This window comes from Salvelinus alpinus, chromosome 17 (assembly GCF_045679555.1).
Source record: "Salvelinus alpinus chromosome 17, SLU_Salpinus.1, whole genome shotgun sequence".
NCBI lineage: Eukaryota > Metazoa > Chordata > Actinopteri > Salmoniformes > Salmonidae > Salvelinus > Salvelinus alpinus.
The window spans coordinates 6,736,989-6,760,044 of NC_092102.1; the positions used below are offsets into that span (position 1 = coordinate 6,736,989).

Genomic DNA, 23,056 nt, shown 5'->3' on the forward strand with positions numbered 1-23,056 from the left:
TTCGCCACTGGCGCCCTGTGCTCTTCACAGATGAAAGCAGGTTCACACTGAGCACATGAGCACATGTGACAGACGTGACAGAGTCTGGAGATGCCGTGGAGAACGTTCTGCAACATCCTCCAGCATGACCGTTTTGGCGATGGGTCAGTCATGGTGTGGGGTGGCATTTCTTTGTGGGGCCGCACAGCCCTCCATGTGCTCGCCAGAGGTAGCCTGACTGACATTAGGTACCGAGATGAGATCCTCAGACCCCTTGTGAGACCATATGCTGACAAATGCACATTTGTGGCCTGCTGGAGGTCATTTTGCAGGGCGCTGGCAGTGCACCTCCTTGCACAAAGGCGGAGGTAGCGGTCCTGCTGCTGGGTTGTTGCCCTCCTACGGCCTCCTCCACGTCTCCTGATGTACTGGCCTGTCTCCTGGTAGCGCCTCCATGCTCTGGACACTACGCTGACAGACACAGCAAACCTTTTTGCCACAGCTCGCATTGATGTGCCATCCTGGATGAACTGCACTACCTGAGCCACTTGTGTGGGTTGTAGACTCCGTCTCATGCTACCACTAGAGTGAGAGCACCGCCAGCATTCAAAAGTGACCAAAACATCAGCCAGGAAGCATAGGAACTGAGAAGTGGTCTGTGGTCACCACCTGCAGAATCACTCCTTTTTTGGGGGTGTCTTGCTAATTGCCTATAATTTCCACCTTTTGTCTATTCCATTTGCACAACAGCATGTGAAATTTATTGTCAATCAGTGTTGCTTCCTAAGTGGACAGTTTGATTTCACAGAAGTGTGATTGACTTGGAGTTACATTGTGTTGTTTAAGTGTTCCCTTTATTTTTTTGAGCAGTGTATTATGATACTGTTGTGTCTGCTATTAGACCCATGGTTGACCAGGCTCCATCTAAACTAGTCTGCCTTCATTGTACAACAAAATAATTCTACTGACTTTCTGCTTGCATTTTGTATTTATATTTTGATGTGTATTTTCTGTAACTCATCTGTAAAAGAGACCTTGGTCTCAGTATGACTCCCTGATGAAATAAAGGTTAAATAAAAAGACATTGATCAAGCCCCTGTGCTTCACAGTTGGGATGGTGTTCTTCGGCTTGCAAGCCTCCCCCTTTGTCCTCCAAACATAACAATGGTCATTACGGCCAAACAGTTCTATTTTTGTTTCAGACCAGAGGACATTTCTTGATCTTTGTCCCCATTGCAAACCGTAGTCTGGCTTTTTTAATTGTGTTTTTGGAGCAGTGGCTTCTTCCTTGCTGAGCGGCCTTTCAGGTTATGTCGATATAGAACTCGTTTTACTGTGGATATAGATGCTTTTGTACCTGTTTCCTCCAGCATCTTCAAAAGTTCCTTTACTGTTGTTCTTTGGATTGATTTGCACTTTGCACACCAACGTACGTTCATCTCTAGGAGACAGAACACGTCTCCTTCCTGAGCGGTATGACGGCTGCATGGTACCATGGTGTTTATACTTGCGTACTATTGTTTGTACAGATGAACGTGGTACCTTCAGGCGTTTGGAAATTGCTCCCAAGGATGAACCAGACTTGTGGAGGTCTACACTTTTTTGTCTGAGGTCTTCGCTGATTTCTTTTGATTTTCCCATGATGTCAATCAAAGAGGCACCGAGTTTGAAGGTAGGCCTTGAAATACATCCACAGGTACACCTCCAATTGATTCAAATGATGTCAATTAGCCTCTCGTCAGAAGCATCTAAAGCCATGACATAATTTTCTGGAATTTTCCAAGCTGTTTAAAAGGCACAGTTGACTTAGTGTATGTAAACTTCTGGCCCAATGAAATTGTGAAATAATCTGCCTGTAAACAATTGTTGGAAAAATGACTTGTGTCATGCACAAAGTAGAGGTCCTAACCAACTTAACAAAACTATAGTTTATTAACAAGAAAATTGTGGAGTGGATGAAAAATGAGTATTGACTCCAACCTAAGTGTACGTAAACTTTTGACTTCAACTGTACATACCCCAACCAGAAGCCATGGACTACAGGCAAAATTTGCACTGAGCTTAAGGCTAGAGCTGCCGCTTTCAAGGAGCGGACTCTAACCAGGAAGCTTATAAGAAATCCCGCTATGTCCTTTGACGAACCATCAAACAGGAAAAGCATCAATAGAGGACTAAGATCTAAATCATACTACACCGGCTCCGACGCTCATTGGATGTGGCAGGGCTTGCAAACTATTACAAACTACAAAAGGGAGAGCTGAGAGCAGAGAGCTGAGAGCTGCCCAGCGACACAGGCCTACCAGACGAGCTAAAAAAAAATGATATGCAAGTAACACTGAAACATGCATGAGAACATCAGCTGTTCCGGACAACTGTGTGATCACGCTCTCCGCAGCCGATGTGAGTAAGACCTTTAAACAGGTCAACATTCACAAGGCCGCTGGGCCAGACGGATTACCAGGACGTGTACTCCGAGCATGCGCTGACCAACTGGCAAGTGTCTTCACTGATATTTTCAACCTCTCCCTGTCTGTGTTTAATACCAACATGTTTCAAGCAGACCACCATAGTCCCTGTGCCCAAGAACACTAACGTAACCTACCTAAATGACTATCGCCCCGTAACACTAACGTCTGTAGCCATGAAATGCTTTGAAAGGCTGGTCATTGCTCACAACACCATCATCCCAGAAACCCTAGACACACTCCAATTTACATACCGCACCAACAGATCCACGGGTGATGCAATCTCTATTGCACGCCACACTGCCCTTTCCCACCTGGACAAAAGGGGCACCTATGTGAGAATGCTATTCATTGACCACAGCTCAGCGTTCATCACCATAGTGCCCTCAAAACTCATCAATAAGCTAAAGACCCTGGGACTAAACACCTCCCTCTGCAGCTGGATCCTGGACTTCCTAACGGGCCGCCCCCAGGTGATAAGGGTAGTGAACACGTCCACCACGCTGATACTCAACACGGGGGCCCCTCAGGGGTGCGTGCCCACTCCCCTCCCGTACTCCCTGTTCACTCATGACTGCACAGCCAGGCACAACGCCAACACCATCATTAAGTTTGCTGATGACAACAGTGGTAGGCCTGATCACCAACAACGAGACAGCCTATAGGGTGGTGAGAGACCTGGCCGTCTGGTGCCAGGACAACAACCTCTCCCTCAACATTTTCAAGACAAAGGAGATGATTGTGGACTGCAGGAGGACTGAGCACGCCCCCACTGACATCGACGGGGCTGTAGTGGAGCAGGTTGAAAGCTTCAAGTTCCTTGGTGTCCACATCACCAACAAACTAACATGGTCCAAGCACACCAAGAGTCGTGAAGAGGGCACGACAAAACCTATTCCCCCACAAGAGACCGAAAAGATTTGGCATGGGTCCTCAGATGCTCAAAAGGTTTTACAGCTGCACCATCAAGAGCATTAAAGTGGAAAAATTGCAAGATTGTTATAATACTTTTATTGCATTAAATGGTTGTTTTATGCAGCAGAATAGAATATTCTTCTAACTATTGTGTGTGTGTTCTACTGAGGATGGGCCTCTGGGAGATAACTGACATAGGAAATGTACACTGTCTTTTGGGTGATAAAACCTAAAGAGCATGTTTCTCTATACCGTACCAGGGAGAGATGTTTGGAGTCAGAGGACCAGACACTGGTCTCTATACAATGAAAACTGTTGACACAGCAGATACTGTCTGCTATGTATTATAGGTATCTTACAAACAGATCTTAACCTTGTGAGCCATTCCATATATCGGTTGATCGTCATGTAGGTTGAAAGAGGTGTATCTTGGCTATAAAAGACCTTTGTACTTTTGTCTCGGGGCTCTCCACGAATCATCTGAGCGTGAATCGTCGACCAGCCATGACCAGCCATCATTATTGTAGAGCACTCAATCGATTCACTTTATATGTGTGCATTGTATTGACCTGCTCCCTTATTAATAAGTGATTAAAGTTTTAGTTTAAGTATAACTCTGACTTGTGTGATAAGTGTCTCTCCTCATTTGATAGTGAAGAAATGAACCACCACAGCATCCTGACGGGTTGCATCACTGCCTGGTATGACAACTGCTCGGCCTCCGACCGCAAGGCACCACAGAGGATAGTGCATACGGCCCAGTACATCTCCGGGGCCAAGCTTCCTGCCATCCAGGACCTCTATACCAGGCGGTGTCAGAGGAAAGCCCTAAAAATTGTCAAAGACTCCAGCCACCCTAGTCGTAGACTGTTCTCTCTGCTACCGCACGGAAAGCGTAACCGGAGCGCCAAGTCTAGGTCCAAGAGGCTTCTAAACAACTTCTATCCCCAAGCCATAAGACTCCTGAACAGATAATCAAATGGCTACCCAGACTATTTGCATTTCCACACCTAGATAGCTAACCGTACGCTTTAACTTGAAAACGACAGACTAAATTAGAAACGTGTCATATCTGAAAATGTAGCTAGCTAGCCTCTTACCTGTATACATGGATGGACGCCACTCCCTCTGTCACAGATGCCATTGTTGCCCTTAGTTTGAATATGTATAAAATACCTGTCTCCGTATTACAATAGTCTTGTGTGTGTTCTCTTTTTGACTCCCTCTGCATATTTGCAATCAAAACGCTAGAATTTTCTCCATTAGCTATCATACTCTAATTCCACTGATTTCAAAACTCGGTCCTCCAGAAAGTGGAGACTGAGGTACTTATTGTTTGAGCCAATGCACAGAAACAATCTAGCCACATTTTTTTATTCACGTGCTATAAAGATAAAACACCAAGTAAAAATATATTTTAGGTACTGAACTAAATGTCAAAAATAAATAATAATAATATCACAATAGGAATGTGACCAAAATAGCTTTTTACCACCTCAGGAACATTGCCAAGGTGCATCAGTTTCTCTTTCTGGCTGAAACAGAGAGAGACTCTTCCATACTGTTATTACAAGCAGGCTTGCCTCCTGTAATGCTCTGTCTGGCCTACCCAAGAAAGCCATTGGTCAACTGCAAACCATACAGAATGCTGCAGCATAAAGAAATCCTAGACTGTGCACCGCAATATATGTCAGACATGCTTTTAAGTTATGTACCCAGTAGGTCACTCAGTTAAAAGGACAGTGCCAGAGGACCTATCCCAAAGCCTAGGACCAAGAGGCATGGAGAGGCAGCCTCTGGAATAGCCTGCCAGAGAACTTGAGGGGGGACAAAACTGTGGAAACATTTAAAAAACAGATCTTAAAACATTTTTAGCTTCGCTTTCCTTGGGGTCCTTTTAAGTCATTCAGTTTGTCTATTTAATCGTATTTTTGTTGTGCAGTAAATATTACTTTAATTTTAGTTTTTTCCTGTGAACATTGTGTTACGTTACGTGTTGGAAATGTGCTGTATAAATACAGCTTGATTTGATATAGCCTCGTTATCTATTACGTTACGTGTTGGAAATGTGCTGTATAAATACAGCTTGATTTGATATTGCCTCATTATCTATTGTGTCCTTTACTTATATTTGTTCTTAACTTTACACTGTTGGTAAAGGGCTCATAAGTAAGCATTCACGGTAAATCCTACATCTGTTGCATTGACACGTGACAAACACACATTTATTTGATTTGGAGTACATGAATCCCCAGCTCATTTGGTCCAAAGTATTGATATACCAACTCGCACCAAAACAGAAAAAGAGTTCTGTTATCTCCAATTCATTTGGCAGACCCTTTTCATGATAGAGGCTGCGTCTGAAGGCTCTGGTCAAAAGTAGTGCGCAATAGAGGGTGCCATTTTGAACACAGCCAAAGAGCGACTGATCAAAGTACATACCGGAAGGAAGAGGGTGGATTGGGAGCCCTGCCTACCTTTTCAGCCAGGTTCCTCCTCTCCCTGCGGTCACTGTCCTCCACCTCCATGTTCTCTATCCCTGAGTCCACATCCACTTGGGATATGCTGCTGGGCCACAGAGAGAGAGGGGGGGAAAAGCAACATGGTCAATGAATTCATCCCTGCATCAAATCACAGTAACAGGCTATCAACTGTACTCTACCCACACAAAAGGACAACACACACAGTGGCGAAGAACAGTTAAATGCAGTGGGTGGCCGTCTTATCGCAACACTTGCCGTCATTTTCTTTTAACCTCTAAAAGTCTATTAGGGGGTATATACAGTGCAAAGTATTCACACCCCTTGACTTCCACAATAATCAAAAAAATGTAAATATATTTTGATATATTTAACACTTTTTTGGTTACTACATGATTCCATGTGTTATTTCATAGTTTTGATGTATTCACTGTTATTCTACAATGTAGAAAATAGTAAAAATAAAGAAAAACCCTTTAATGAGTAGGTGTTCTAAAACTTTTGACCGGTAGTGTATTTTCCTAAGAATGTTAGAGTAGGGTGAATCCCTTGTAGGCTCTTGAATCAGGTCCACCAGCACCAATGACGAACGTCCTAACCCAGGGATAATCAACTAGATTGTCCAATCTTGACTGGTACTGAATATTTATACCCCCCTCCAAGGAGGCGGAGTCAACTCCTTGCACATCTAGACGGACAATACATCTGTTGTTCGTCAGTATTAAATGGCGCCGGAGAGTATGGCTGCCGTTTCATGGGTTCTTAACCAACCGTGCTATTTTGTTAGTTCCTTCGCATTTTTTGAAACTTATTTTTTTGTACATAATGTTGCTGCTACTGTCTCTGATGACCGAAAAGAGCTTCTGGAAATCAGAACAGCGCTTACTCACCTTGAACCGGATGAAGAATCTTTTTAATGAGTTGGACGAGAGCGATTTACTCCAGACACCCAAAGAGGCCCTCATCCCAGTCAATCGCTGGAGAAAGAGACGGAAAAGAAAATCGGGGTGCCTTGTGAGGACCCGCCGATGAGTGGCAAATTTGCCCTCGCCATCCGTACTACTGGCCAACACACAATCGCTGGAAAATAAATTGGACGAGCTTAATGCAAGTATATCCTACCATCGGGACAATACCGTAATATCTTGTGTTTCACCGAGTGGTGGCTGAACGACGACGTGATCAACATACAGCTGGCTTGTTACACACTGCATCGGCAGGATAGAACAGCAGCCTCTGGTAAGACAAAGGGTGGCGGTCTACGTATATTTGTAAACAGCTGGTGCACGATATTTAAGGAAGTGTCGAGGTTTTGATCACCTGAGGTAGAATATCTTACGATAAGCTGTAGACCACACTATCTACCTAGAGAGTACCTGTATTTTTCGTAGCCGTCTACATAACACCACAGACCGATGCTGGCATGAAGAATGCACTCAATGAACTGTATACCGCCATAAGCAAACAGGAAAACGCTCATCCAGAGGCGACGCTCCTAGTGGCCGGGGACTTTAATGTAGGGAAACTTAAATCAGTTTTACCAAATTCCGATCAGTATGTTAAATGTGCAACCAGAAAGGAAAAAATCTAGACCACCTTTACTCCACACACAGAGGTGCGTACAAAGCTCTCCCTCGCCTTCCATTTGGCAACTCTGACCATAATTCTATCCTCCTGATTCCTGCTTACAAGCAAAAATTAAAGCAGGAAGCACCAGTGACTTGGTCTATAAAAAAAAGTGGTCAGATGAAGCTAAGCTACAGGACTGATTTGCTAGCAGACTGGAATATGTTCTGGGATTCTTCCGATGAAATTGAGTAGACCACATCAGACACTGGATCATCAATGATTACGTCATCCACACATTGACTCTCATACCCCAACCAGAAGCCATGGATTACAGGCAAAATCCGCACTGAGCTAAAGGGTAGAGCTGCCGCTTCCAAGGAGTTAGACTCTGACCCGGAAGCTTATAAGAAATCCCGCTACGTCCTCCGACAAAAATCAACAATCATGCAAAGCATCAATACAGGACTAAGATCGAATCATACTGCACCAGCTCCGCCGGTCGTCGGATGTGACAGTCTGCTTTTAGTCACCTGAAGGTAGGACAGCCGTGGATTAAAAAGAAGCGAGGAATTCGGCCCGAGGTCAGGTCATATGAAGTGAGAAGGAACTGGAGCAGGTTAGGACCTCAGACCGGGGCGAAGGTTCACCTTCCAACAGGACAACGACCCTAAGCACACAAGACAACGCAGGAGTGGCTTCGGAAGAAGTCTCTGAATGTCCTTGAGTGGCCCAGCCAGAGACCAGACTTGAACCAAGTCTAACATCTCTGGAGACTTGAAAATAGCTGCGCAGCAACGCTACCCATTCAACCTGTCAGAGCATGAGAAGATCTGCAGAGAAGAATGGGAGAACCTCCACAAATACAGATGTGCAAAGCTTGTAGCATCATACCCAATAAGACTCACTACCGCAAGGTCTTCACAAAGCACTGAGTAAAGGGTCTGAATACTTATGTAAGTGTGATATTTCAGTTTGTTATTTTTAATAAGTTTGCCACAATTTCTAAAAACCTGTTTTGACTTCGTCATTAGGGGGCATTGTGTGTAGACTGAGGGGGGAAAAACGATTTAATACATTTTAGAATAAGGCTGTAACGTAACAAAATGTGAAAAAATTCATAGGGTCTAAATACTTTCCGAATGCACTAAGAGTAAAGTCTTTTGTCTATAATGTTTTCTTCCATTGTGTCGGACTACCGTAAGCTAGCTATCGCCATTTGCGCCACCTAAATGAGGACCTTAATAAAAATAACACACGTAGTAGCTTAAACTGACGGATTTTGATTGGGATTTTTAAAATTATGTTACTTGATTTATGCACGGACAATTCTACATGTTGAATTGCCACTATTCGGCGACACCCAGCAGTTGATTGCTTGCGCACTGACCTTCCACTGGTTTTAACTGTTCATCTGCAAAGTTTTGTCCTTAAGACCTGCTATTACTGGAATGTTCAGGAAAACAAATCCTTAGGCCTCTTTTCTGCATTTAAGTGCTTTCATGTTTTGTGCCATTCCGCTCATCTTACACACACACACACACACACAGTATGTAGCCATAAGCTTTCGGGGTTAGCTTTGATGTCATCACGCAACAAACGTCATCAGAGCACGCAACAGAACAGTGTACTGTCTACACTCGGTTTGTTGTTTTATGAAATAGTTTTGATTAAATGTTTCTTATCATAGCTAAAGTTTTTATTGCTACAGATTCCGTGATGCGGTTAGCCTTTACAGCTGGGACTGCAAGTTTGTGTTCCGGATCCCTGTTAAGTAGGAGTTAGCTGCTAGCCGTCATGAAAAAGGAGCAGGCTAATGCTAGCAGTGCAAGCCCACCTGTGTTTTTATCCACGGCTGGGCACAAATTATTTAGGTGCAAGCCGATTTCCACACAATCGCAAGATGATCGAACAGGGATTGGTCTGCCATAAATGCATCACCTTACTGAAGAGATCCTCCGGCTGCTCGCTCGGCTGCGAGAAAAGCATAACCTTCTTTCTAAGTTCACCGACCTTGCTATAGCCCAGACAAACTGAATCTCAGTTATAGCAAAGCTGTTGATGAGTAAGGCAGCATTGATCTGTCCCAATCCAACAGATGTTCAGCTCAACTCAGATAAGATCCAATCCAGCTATCAAATAGCTTTGCCCCGCTTGAGACGGACGTACCAGCCCCAGGAGTCAGCACTGGGAGTATACCACTAAATTATTCAACACCCTCATTTGCAGAGGGAAGGGAATCATTTTCGCTGGCCCCCTCGTGTTATTGAAAGGGTTCGGAACATTTTCCCAGCAACAAACTGTTTTAGAGACTGAAGAACAGGGTCCGGTAGTGCTCCAGTCCCAGCAACATCAAACTGTTTTAGAGACTGACAGACAGGGTCCGGTAGTGCTCCAGTCCCAGCAACATCAAACTGTTTTAGAGACTGACAGACAGGGTCCGGTAGTGCTCCAGTCCCAGCAACATCAAACTGTTTTAGAGACTGACAGACAGGGTCTGGTAGTGCTCCAGTCCCAGCAACATCAAACTGTTTTAGAGACTGACAGACAGGGTCTGGTAGTGCTCCAGTCCCAGCAACATCAAACTGTTTTAGAGACTGACAGACAGGGTCCGGTAGTGCTCCAGTCCCAGCAACATCAAACTGTTTTAGAGACTGACAGACAGGGTCTGGTAGTGCTCCAGTCCCAGCAACATCAAACTGTTTTAGAGACTGACAGACAGGGTCCGGTAGTGCTCCAGTCCCAGCAACATCAAACTGTTTTAGAGACTGACAGACAGGGTCTGGTAGTGCTCCAGTCCCAGCAACATCAAACTGTTTTAGAGACTGACAGACAGGGTCTGGTAGTGCTCCAGTCCCAGCAACATCAAACTGTTTTAGAGACTGACAGACAGGGTCTGGTAGTGCTCCAGTCCCAGCAACATCAAACTGTTTTAGAGACTGACAGACAGGGTCTGGTAGTGCTCCAGTCCCAGCAACATCAAACTGTTTTAGAGACTGACAGACAGGGTCCGGTAGTGCTCCAGTCCCAGCAACATCAAACTGTTTTAGAGACTGACAGACAGGGTCTGGTAGTGCTCCAGTCCCAGCAACATCAAACTGTTTTAGAGACTGACAGACAGGGTCCGGTAGTGCTCCAGTCCCAGCAACATCAAACTGTTTTAGAGACTGACAGACAGGGTCCGGTAGTGCTCCAGTCCCAGCAACATCAAACTGTTTTAGAGACTGACAGACAGGGTCCGGTAGTGCTCCAGTCCCAGCAACATCAAACTGTTTTAGAGACTGACAGACAGGGTCTGGTAGTGCTCCAGTCCCAGCAACATCAAACTGTTTTAGAGACTGACAGACAGGGTCTGGTAGTGCTCCAGTCCCAGCAACATCAAACTGTTTTAGAGACTGACAGACAGGGTCCGGTAGTGCTCCAGTCCCAGCAACATCAAACTGTTTTAGAGACTGACAGACAGGGTCTGGTAGTGCTCCAGTCCCAGCAACATCAAACTGTTTTAGAGACTGACAGACAGGGTCTGGTAGTGCTCCAGTCCCAGCAACATCAAACTGTTTTAGAGACTGACAGACAGGGTCTGGTAGTGCTCCAGTCCCAGCAACATCAAACTGTTTTAGAGACTGACAGACAGGGTCTGGTAGTGCTCCAGTCCTCTCTGTCAATATAACCAACAGAGGAAAGCATATCAACTCCTGTAGAAATGGCACTAGGGTTATTGTGAGTAACCTAATTTATGTTCCTTTAACTCCGCCTTCTCGTGTATTTATACAACATCCTACCATTCTGATAGATAAGAGACGGTCAGAAAAAGTGGTTGTAACATTATTAACTGGATTGTTAAGAATTTGGCCCACACTCATTGAATACGGCACTTTTAAAATGTTACAGCAATCACTAATAAATCCATTCTTGTGAATGACCTCATTACTGAGTGCAAAGTTGATCGCATGTTTCTCACTGAAACATGGCTGTCAGACTGAAGTGCCGTTCTTATTGAAGCCTCCCCATCGGATTACAGCTTTTCACTCTACTGTTATCAGAAAAAAGGAAAAGCTTTTATTTTTTTACTAATACACTCCGCTATAAGGCCATCTCATTTGGCAACATGCCATACTGTTTACATGTCAGCCACCAGTGCTGGCTCTATCCCTGTATTGGCCACCAAAGCAATGCCTCACCTAACTGATTTGTGGTCGCAGGATTAGAAGATTGTTATATTTATGCACCAAATGATTGTTTTATGAAATAGAGAAAGGTTCTTAGGACCCACTCTCTCCCTTTCTGAGTTAACTGAGAGGAGTCTTTTTGAAGCGTGGGCTGGCAACTGTTAAAGAGATGGTTTCCACTCTAGCTTCCTGCAGATAGTCTGGGCGTATGGTCAAGGGAAATTGTTTTTTCCTAGAGACAGCTTGAGCTGACAATGGCTTGGTGATAAAAACCTAAAGTTGTCATCCATTGACAAGATGTGGTTTGTGTGACTCGAGAGCGAGCGAGAGCGAGAGAGAGAGAGCGAGAGAGAGAGAGAGAGAGAGAGAGAGAGAGAGAGAGCCTGGAAGAGTTTAGAACAATGCCTCATTGTCTCATCTTCCTGGCATCTGGGAAACTAAGCCGGGTTGGGGGTAAAACACCATCCTGTGTAGATAACCAAGGTGGCTTAAGAGAGTTGGAACTAAGTCTGACTAAGCATTTTTAGGTCCTATAAAACATCTGTTTTTTTTCATTATCAGTTAGGCTCTCGCCAAAACAGTCGATGGTTTCATTATTGCAATAATTAAATCCATATTGAATAAATATGATTGTTCGAAGAAATGTCAAAGTCTCTCTCACTTGAATAGAATATTCCACCACATTTCTCTGAACTATTGTCCTTGAGAACTAGGATAAAATAATTCTGTTGGGCGATTTTAATATTCATGTTGACAAAGAGACTGACACCAATGCCATTGAATTTATGAATCTTTTGAGCTCTATGGACTTTATCCAACATGTTACTGGGCCCAACCCTAACTTCAGCCATACTCTGGACCTGGTTATTACCAAGGAGCTTTCTATTGACATATCCTCTATTGTTGATGTTAGTTTATCTGATCACCATGCTGTATTTACTACATTGTTGCCCATAGCCCAAGGTAATACTGAACAAATTATTTAGAAACGCTATCTTACCTCTGAAGTTGCTAAAGATTTCTTTTTTTGTGTGTGTATGAATAATACACCATCACCTGTTCTGCCTTCCTCGTGATGATTTAGTTGAGAACTTCAATAACAAATTAAGGGCAACCATTGATGCCATAGCTCCAGTAAGGTTGAAAAAGGACACATCCAAACAGAAAGCCCTGTATAGGACACCAAAGCACTGCCTCACTTAACTGATTTCTCAGAACTATTGTCCATTGTCCTTGAGAACTATGATAAAATCACAAATGAGTGAGGAAACAAAATCAACTAAAAACAAATTGCAGAAAGGCAGAACGTCAAAGTTGCAGGTCCATTATGATATTCTGAGCAAGGCAACTTGGCATATATACGGCAATTAGAAATGCCAGATGGGCACATTTTTCAAACTTGATCATTAATAAATCAGAATCATTTGAGTGCTATTCAACCATAGATGGCCTGATAAATCCTACGTGAACTTTACTCCACATCTAAATGTGATGAGTTTGCTGCATATTTCAGAGATAAGATAAAACATTAGGCTGGGTACCAGTCAAGCAAGACCTGATGAGAAGTTTGATGTTATGTGACCTAGCCTGCCACGCAAAGACACTATGGAGTTACTTTCCCTGCTTGAAACATGCTCAGGAAAGTGATATCACAACTTAAGCCTTCTACCCGCCTTCTCGATCCTATCACCAACACCTTCAGAACAGCTTTAAATTGCATATTTGAAGAATTGCAAGCTATTGTTAGGCACTTTCCACGCTGCACTAACAACTGCTATGGTGACACCCCTTCTGAAGAAAAGTAAATTGATTATTCAGCTCTGAGCAAGTGTCGGCCAATCTCCAACCTTCCATTCTTAAACTAAATTATGGGAAAATTGGTTTTCAAACAGCCAAATGTATTTAAAAAAAAAATCCAAATCTGTTTTCTGTGCCCACCACAGCACAGAGAGCCTTAGTTAAGGTAATTTACAACTTTAGAGCCAACAGATGCCAAACAGCTCTCTGTCCTTTTACTATTGGATTTAAGTCCTACATTCAACACTGTTGACCATGATGTCCTTCTGGACAGACTGGAAAGGTGGGTTGACTTCGCCAGTCCAGTTCTACATTGGTTTAGGACCTATTTAACCGCTCAAGGGTTTATCCACCCTTGGTGTACATAACTCAGAAAATACATATCCCGTGGCGTCCCACATGGTTCGGTACGGTTCAGTAGGTTACCCACTGGCAGCATTATCAGAAAGCACGGCATTGATTTTCAGATTATACACAACTTTGCATTTGTGTCACCAGAGGATTTTAGCTCCACAAATAAGACTATTAGTGATTTAAATACTTGAATGGCTCACAACTTCCTCCAGCTAAATCAAGACAAGACCAAGGTACTTATTATTGGAGTTAAAGGACAGAGAAAGAATCTTCACACAGGAATGTGAACAAAATAGCCTTTTAGCACCTGAGGAACATTGCCACGGTGCGGACGTTTCTCTCTCAGGCTGAAAGACTCACCCATGCTTTTATTACAAGCAAGCTTGACTACTGTAATGCTCTTCTGTCTGGTCTACCGAAGAAAGCCATTGGTCAACTGCAAAACATACAGAATGCTGCAGCACAGACAATGACTTTGACCAGACCGCACGCACACATTACACCGTTTTTAAAGTCTCTGCACTGGCTGCCTGTGAGTTTTAGAATTTATTTTAATATTTTGTTTAACGCAATCCACGATTGTACACCCCAATAGATGTGTATTTATTAGGGATCTCCATTAGCAGCAGCTACTCTTCCTGGGGCGCAAACACATTAAGGCACTTACATTACATATAAAACAAAGTCTAACAAAACAGCCCCCCCAATGTTAGACATTTCTCTCAGCCAATCAGTCATTTGTGTAAGTGCTGTGCTTGTTGAATGTCCCCTACAAGCGTGCTGAAAGTGTTGTCAATTTGTTTACTCTAAAAATAGCATAGTATCTGGTCAAACTATTTTTTCCGGAAGTTTACTAAGGGTTGTAACAGGCTGTTGGGTCAGCTATTTAAGCCAATAAAGGGGGCTTTACTATTCTTGGGTAGCGGAATAACTTTTGCTTCCCTCCAGGCCTGAGGGTACACACTTTGTAGTAGGCTTAAACTGAAGATATGGCAAATAGGAGGGTCAATATCGTTCACCATTATCCTCAGTAATTTTCCATCCAGATTATCAACAATGACAAGCCACTGGGATCTGACAAACAATAGTTTCACCTCTTCCACACTCACTTTACAGAATTCAAAAGTACAATGCTTGTCTTAACATCATTTGGTCAGATTAACAGTACCAGTCAAATTGACACACCTACTCTTAATATCCTACATTGAAGAATAGTGAAGACATCACAACTATGAAATAACACATATGGAATCATGTAGTAAGCAACAAAAAAAAGTGTTACATCAAAATATATATTTAATACTCTTCAAAGTAGCCACCCTTCGCCTTGACAGCTTTGCACACTCTTGGCATTCTCTCAACCAGCTTCACCTGGAATGCTTTTCCAACAGTCTTGGCGTTCCCACATATGCGGAGCACTTGTTTGCCGCTTTTCCTTCACTCTGCGGTCCAATTTACCCCAAACCATCTCAATTGGGTTGAGGTCGGGAGATTGTACAGACACGGCGGTGGTAAGCAAAAAGCTCAAATTTTGCATCATCAGACCAAAAGGTCAGATTTCCACCAGTCTAATATCCATTGCTCGTGTTTCTTGGCCCAAGCAAGTCTCTTCTTCTTATTGGTGTCCTTTGGTAATGGTTTCTTTGCAGCAACTCAACCATGAAGGCCTGATTCATGCAGTCTCCTCTGAACAGTTGATGTTGATGTGTGTCTGTTACTTCCACTCTGTGAAGCATTTATTTGGGCTGCAATCTGAGGTGCAGTTAACTCTGCTGTAGAGGATATGTTCATTAGAGGTAACTCTGGGTCTTCCTTTCCTGTGGCGGTCCTCATGAGAGCCAGTTTCATAGCGCTTGATGGTTTTTGCGACTGCACTTGAAGAAACTTTCAAAGTTCTTGACATTTTCCGGATTGACTGACCTTCATGTCTTAAAGTAATGGACTGTCGTTTCGCTTTGCTTATTTGAGCTGTTCTTGGTATTTTACCAAATAGGGCCATCTTCCGCATACAACAGCTACCTTGTCACAAAGGATTGGCTCAAATGCATGAAGTAAAGAAATTGCACAAAATGTACTTTTAACAAGGCACACCTGTTAATTGAAATGCATTCCTCATGAAGCTGGTTGAGAGATTGCCAAGAGTGCGCAAAGCAAAGGGTGACTACTTTGAAGAATCTCAAATATATTTTGATTTGATTAACACTTTTTTGGTTACTACATGATTCCAGGTGTGTTATTTCATAGTTGATGTCTTCACTATTATTCTACAATGTAGAAAATAGTAAAAATAAAGAAAAACCCTGGAATGAGTAGGTGTGTCCAAAGTTGACTTGTACTGTACATGGATGTGTAGTGTCAGCATGTGTTCCTGGCATGTCATTCCTAGGTTTGAAAATATATATAATTAAAGTAGTTGGCAATATCAGTGGGTTGTGTGATGAATGAGCCATCGGATTCAATGAATGGAGCAAAGTTTGCGTTTTTTCCCCAAAATGTCATTTAAAAAGGTACTCCAAAGCTTGTTGCTATCATTCTTTAAAGGATTTATTTTTGTTTCAATGTGACTAAAAACATGAGGTAGACGTTGATCCCTCACACTTTCTGTATGATTGGCAATAGCATGATATATTTTTGAGTCTCTATATTTCTTCCACATCCTACCTAATCCACTCAGAACTGAACGGCTTGGCAGTATAGGGGCTAAGGGTCGTTTTGAAAAGATCGATCCGAGGTGCTCACCTCTTTTCACAGGAGGCAGTGTCGATGTCCATACTCTGAGATCTGGATAGACTCTGGGTCTCCAGGCTGTTGGAGGGAGAGCTGGAGAGGGAGCTCACACCCTCGCTGCTCTGACTGCGGTACACCACACCTGAGACAGGAACGACAGGAAGAAAAAACAAATAAGGGCAACAGAATGAAACCATTTTTTATTTTTTTCAAATGGCACCCAATTCCCTGTATAATATAGGCCGTGGTCAAAAGTAGAGCACTACAGTGCATTCAGAGCTCTTAACTTTTTCCACTGTCACATTACAGCCATGTTCTAAATATATATATATATGTATTAACACACAATGACAAAACAAAAACAGGTTTAGAAATGTCAGCAAATGTATTAAATAAAAAAACTGACTTTATACATTTACATAAGCATTCAGACCCTTCACTCAGTCCTTTGATGAAGCACCTTTGGCAGCGATTACAGCCTCGAGTCTTCTTGGGTGTGACCCTACAACCTTGGCACGCCTGTATTTGGGGAGTTTCTCCCATTCTTCTCTGCAGATCCTCTCAAGCTCTGTCAGGTTGGATGGGGAGCGTCACTGCACAGCTATTTTCAGGTTCTCCAGAGATGTTCGATCGGGTTCAAGTCTGGGGCCTGGCTGGGCCACTCAAAGACATTGAGACTTATCCTGAAGCCACTCCAGCGTTGTCATGGCTGTGTGCTTAGGGTCGTTGTCCTGTTGAAAGGTGAACTTTTGCCCCAGTCGGAGGTCCTGAGCGCAGTGGAGCAGGTTTTCATCAAGGATATCGCTGTACTTTGTGCTGTTCACCTTCCCCTCGATCCTGACAAGTCTGGCAGTCGCTGCCGCTGAAAAACATCTCCACAGCAAAATGCTGCCACCACCATGCGTCACCGTAGGGATGGAGCCAGGTTTCTTCCAGATGTGATGCTTGGCATTCAGGCCAAAGAGTTCAATCTTGGTTTCATCAGACAAGAGAGTCTTGTCATGGTCTGAGAATCATTTAGGTGCCTTTTGTCAAACTCCAAGCTGGCTGTCATGTGCCTTTCACTGGGGAGTGGCTTCTGTCTGGCTACTCTACTGTAAAAAGCCTGATTGGTGGAGTGCTGCAGAGATGGTTGTCCTTCTGGAAGGTTCTCCCTTCTCCACAGACAAATTCTGGAGCTCAGTCAGAGTGGCCATCGGGTTCTTGGTTACCTACCTGACCAAAGACAGCTTTTAGGAAGAGTCTTGGTGGTTCCAAACTTCTTCCATTTAAGAATGGAGGCCACAGTGTCTCGGAGCTCTACGGACAAGTCCTTCGACCTCATGGCTTTTTTTGTTTTGCTCTAAAAGCATTATCAACTGTGGGATCTTATATAAACAGGTGCGTGCCTTTCCAAATTATGTCAAATCAATTGAATTTACCACAGGTGAACTCCAAATCAAGTTGTAGAAACATCTCAAGGATGATCAATGGAAACAGGATGCACCCGAGCTCGCAGCTAGATATTGTATAACTAGTAAGTTAACTGTCCAAAATGTGCTAAATGCTGTGCAGTTGTGCATTTGGGTTGCTCATTTAGAAACTAGTTAGCTGTCTAGCTAAGTGGTTAGCTTCTTCCAAACCAAGTTTCGCTTGGTAACAGCAGAGAATCCCCTCCTGGATTAAGAGTCTTGATGTCTAATATTTGCTTTGAGGAAGCAGCAAACTGAGTAAAAAATGTTGTGTTACTAGTATAACTTTATGAGCTGGGATGTCTGTCCTGAAAATACTTTAGGTCAGATTCTATAAAATGTTTGCAATGCGCTCATCAGCATTCTCTATGGGATTTTACATGTACTTGTTAGCATTACTAACCTTTAGATTACAATAGCACCCCTTGTGTTCAGTGCCGGGTATTACTGAATATCCCAGCATGGCACGAGGTTCGGTATGAAGGTATGACAATCTGTATACCGCCCAAGCCTAGCCTACGGTCAAGTTAACAGGTTGTTAGCTAGCTAGGTAACATGATTGAACAACATTTGTTATCAAAGGAATAATTAGCAAACCGGGATTATAATTATTTTTTTTAAAGGTCAACAACTTGTTTTGTGAAATTATATCAAATGGGTACAAATAACAATAGAAAGAAAAAAGCTCTCCAGTAAAGAGTAAATTGTTTAATGTTTAAGCTAGATACAAGCCGTTTTTGCTGTAAAGCTGCAAGCATGCCTCTGCTCCATTTCCCCCCCTTGCAAAGTCTACTCAGACTGGTTATAACAGGTGATGAAATGATACAATACATCAACTTCGCTCGCTCTGCTCCAACGTAACAAATCTAACAATAGAAGGCTCAGCAGGGTCTGCCAGTATGGCTAAATTGTATTATAAAAACTGATGAAGAAATATATGCGCAGGAAGAGCAGACAGAGAGAAGCAGGTGAGTGTAGGGGATGCGCTGGCTGATTACAGCTGCCACATGTGATATGCGCATGAAATTGAAGTGGATATTATTGGACCGGCACATTCAAGAGACTCGTGGCTCTTGCTGCAATTCAACTGAATTTATAAACAGAAAAAAAGAAAACAAAATGGATAGTATCATATGAAACGGTACAACGGTGTTCTAAAATGTTGGTATTAAAAGTATCATGATGTTTTGGTACTGGTATAACGTGTAACACTAGTGGAAAGTACACATTTGTATATAAGCATGTTCACGCAATACAACATGGCTAAGAAGTGAAGTATTTTGTTCTAGTGGTGCTTTTTACTAGCCAGTGACGTCTGTGAACTTGACCCATTTTCCTAATTATGGCTGACAACAAAAACACAGGCATTCTCTGCATGTAGAAGGCTGAGGCTGAAACATCCATACAGGGCAAATAAAGGAATTTTATTGAAGTTTAGCCTCATGTGTGCTGTCCATTTAATTCACTATTTAGCATACACCAATGCCTTTACACCAAAAAATAGCAGTCTGACAAAACTTGTTTGGCTTCCAACGTAGGAGATTGTGTGAAAGCTAGCTAAATAACGCACTATAGAAATTCAGCCAAAAGACTGAGGCTTTGCTGAACGTTTTGATCAATTGTAGTCGTCTTTGAAAGGGATAGCGCTGTCCTGGCAATTAAGCCCTTTTTTCTACTTCCCCAGAGTCAGATGAACTCATGGATAACATCTTTATGTCTCCGCATGCAGTTTGAAGGAACTTGTGTGCAATGACTAAGTCCATGGGAACAGCTAGATAGTTAGCAATGGCTCATGAAACGACCTTCAACTTCCTTCAAGCTACACGCAGAGACAAACAAATGGTATCCATGAGTGCATGACAAGTGTTTCTGGGGTTATCCCTAAGATCTGGAAAACGGCACAAGTCCTCCCTCTACACAAAGGCGGCGATCCTTCCGACCTGAATAACTACTGTCCAATTTACAAGCAATCTTGCCTTGCCAAAATGTTTGAGTCCCTGGCCAACTCTCAGCTTAGAACTTTAACTCATACAATTCTAACCGCTTCAGCGGCTACACTTGTCTTGGATGTGCTATATTGTTTAGACCATAAAGAACATTGTGCTGCCTTATTTATTGACCTGTTGAAGGAGTTTGATACAGATGGCCTTACTTGTCTGAAATGGGCCTAGATCAGGCATCTTGCAATTGGTTCAAGAACTAATGGACAGTTTCCTCAATATTATGAAAGGTGTGCCGCTGGGGTCGATTTTAGCCAGAGGACATACGCATTTGCACATTAAAAGGTGACCAAATTGAGCAATATCCCCATTATTAATACTTGGGTATTCTGATTTACGATAAGCTCTTTTAAAACAATGAAAAACAGGGGGGGGCAGAATTAAGATAAACCCTATTTCAATAAATGAAACCAGCCTCACTTTGAAAAGAAGAAGGCAGATTGTTGCTTGAACACTTCTCCCAGCACTTCATTATGGTGATATAATCCACATGCGGCAGCCTCCGTTTTAAAACCTTTAGACTCAATCTATTACTCAGCACTGGGGACAATTTTCATACACATCACTGCATTTTATCTAGTTCCATTGGCTTGGAGTCTCTGACAGAAGGGCCCAGAACTGGATGCTTTTTGGTATATAAAGCAGTTATTTTCAGACCCGCTCTCTGGACTGGCTGGTTCTGGCGGTCCCACGGGTCTCCACAAAGCTGAGGGAAAATGCTTTTAGTTTTCATGCCTCCAGCTCGTGGAATAGCCTTCAGGCCACCTTGAAGCTGAACTTGCTGGTCTCCATTGGACAGTTTAGATCAATTTTGAGGGATATAATAGTTGAGTCATCTTTTGTATTTATTGTAATGATGTTGAATTGTGTGTTCATGTTCACAGAGCTCCCTTGAGAATGAGACCCTGGTCTCAATGGTGTCCCCTCTTCTAAATAAAAGTTAAACAATTTAAAAAAACATATTGGACTCTGGGTAAGTAGAAAAAGGGCATAATTGCCTAAATCTCACACTATCCCTTTAAACATAATCTGTCTGTGCTCATACCAGAGGCGCCCATAGGAGAGGTGGCGGGGGTGACACTCTGGACATTGAGTCCCAGTGCGTGTGAGGCAGCTGGTGGAAAGGGCTGGGGTGTGGCCCCTGAGGTCCCAGGAAGGGGCCCAGGGGGGGTCTCTCTCTGTGGGGACGTCAGGGGAGTGCTGGGCTGGGATGTTTGTCCTCCTGCCAGTCTTGCCAGTCTCCTCCTGCGGATCTGCAATGAACAGATGTTAGTTAGACTGAATCATCATTAACTATCTACCGGTATAACAGACCAAATATGAGAGACACTCAGGGATTTTTTTTTAGAAACCATAATGATTAAATCAGTGTGATACATATTTAGTATACATAAAACATGTGGATTAAATCATGGGTAACGTTACAGTATTAATACTAACGAATAGCTAGCTGGATAGGGAATTGTAATATTGACGTTTTTAGATCTTACATAACTAGCTAGCCAGCTAGATTGAAATTAATACGGTTTAGGCTCATTTATCTTCACTAACGTTACCATTACAGCAAACAAGAACGTTGGCTAGTGAGCAGCTAACTGACTATAACACCGGCTAGCAGGTAAAACGGTCATATAAATCTAGCCACCACTGATCGAAAATGGCATCTAGCTAGTTACAGAACTAGTTAGATACCTAATCGGCACGCAGCTAAACTGGCTTGATTGGGTTGCACATGGTGGCCTTCTGTGTTAGTTACTGTTAGTTAATATGTTATCTAGCTAGATTAGGTGGGCTAACTAGCTAAATATCCAGTATTACGATGGTATGTCCCATTAATAGACGTCAAGGTATCCAACCCCTTATTATTATCGAAAAGGCTCGTGTCATACGAAGATGCGTGTTGTTAGCTAACAATTACATCTGCGGATCCTCAATGCGTTACGTTACAGACTCAGCTAGTTAGCCAAGCTAATATCAGCTAGTTAGCTAACGTTAGGCTTTGAAAAGATAACGACATGGTCTTGCACAGATAATCACGACCACAAGCAGTAACTTTCGTTGACACATATTGTATCAAACTAATTGTAGTTTTAACAACATTTAGACGTTACCTTACCTCGTCGGCACTCAACTCCATCGTTTATCCTTTACTTTCAGCTAGCTTTAGCTTACCTATTGTGCCAGCCAACTAGCTAGCTTTCTATATAATATACACAAATGTGCATAGTCTAACTCGTATAACAAATAGCAGTTTGTATTGATTGTCATAAATTTAAAAAGGGGAAAAAACAGTTTCCTACTAAATGTGTTATCTATTCAAATTCTACGAAGAATGAAACAAACATAAAAGTATTATTAATCAAAACACGAAGGTGGCCATTTTTATCAGGTGTCACATGACTGGGGACTCAACAGAGAGGAAGAGGCAAAGCAAGAGGGTGTACTCCGCACAAAAGCTGTCCACTAAAATAAGACCACGAAGTGAGGAATCAATGAGTGTCGAATTTGATCAACACAATTTTTTACTTCACATTTTCTACGTGAGGCTTATTTGATCGAATAGAAGTTTCGTAATGTTTAGGTTGTTATGAATGCACTGATATAAGTGGACGCACGTGGCATTTCGGCAACATAAAAAAACGACTTTGTATCGGAGTTGTGCCTGTTCTTCACTGTGAGATTCTGCCCGCTCATTGGCAAGAACGGTCCCACCTGATCTCGACTCCTCCAGCTTGCCTTCTATCTTTGAGGACATGTTTTTTAATTGTTAGAGTGGTTACTCGACTATCTTGTCATTATAATAAATAATCTTTGGTCACACTGAATAATCACTGTTACACTGAATTGTGAAAATTGTGTAATTATGTGGGTTGAATTATATTTTGCAAATTGTATTTGGGCGACTGGTAGCCTAGAGGTTAGAGAGGCGGGTCAGTGATCCACGTCACCGGTTCGAATCCCTAAGGCCCTTCATTTCACCCCTAAAATTGCTCCATGTGCACCCTTGCTTCAACCTCTGTGTAAGGCCTATGCATTTTTTTTCAGAGGGTAAGGGACAAAGCACAACACAAGTTTCCATTTGTGTACAATGGAAAAAAAGTAATCTTCCTCTAATCTTGACATCCTGCCCTGTTTTGGGATTAAAATAAAGTG

At 42.8% G+C, this 23,056-nt stretch overlaps 1 protein-coding gene across 6 annotated transcripts in view; it reads right to left on the bottom strand.

The window, feature by feature from the left end:
* The window catches only part of LOC139542041 (ubiquitin conjugation factor E4 B-like), a 69,371-nt gene extending 47,056 nt beyond the window's left edge, over positions 1-22,315 (bottom strand). For 2 of the 6 annotated variants that reach the window (XM_071347019.1, XM_071347017.1), the window contains exons 1-4: positions 22,020-22,315; positions 20,949-21,156; positions 16,465-16,594; positions 5,837-5,927 (exon numbers count right to left, since the gene is read on the bottom strand). In XM_071347019.1, the coding sequence (XP_071203120.1) occupies positions 5,837-5,927; positions 16,465-16,594; positions 20,949-21,156; positions 22,020-22,040 (450 nt within the window). In that variant the 5' untranslated portion in view covers positions 22,041-22,315. Of the gene's footprint in view, positions 1-5,836; positions 5,928-16,464; positions 16,595-20,948; positions 21,157-22,014 lie in introns of all 6 variants that reach the window. The other 4 variants (XM_071347018.1, XM_071347020.1, XM_071347023.1 and 1 more) reach the window with 4 other exon arrangements.
* Positions 22,316-23,056: the final 741 nt, after the last annotated feature.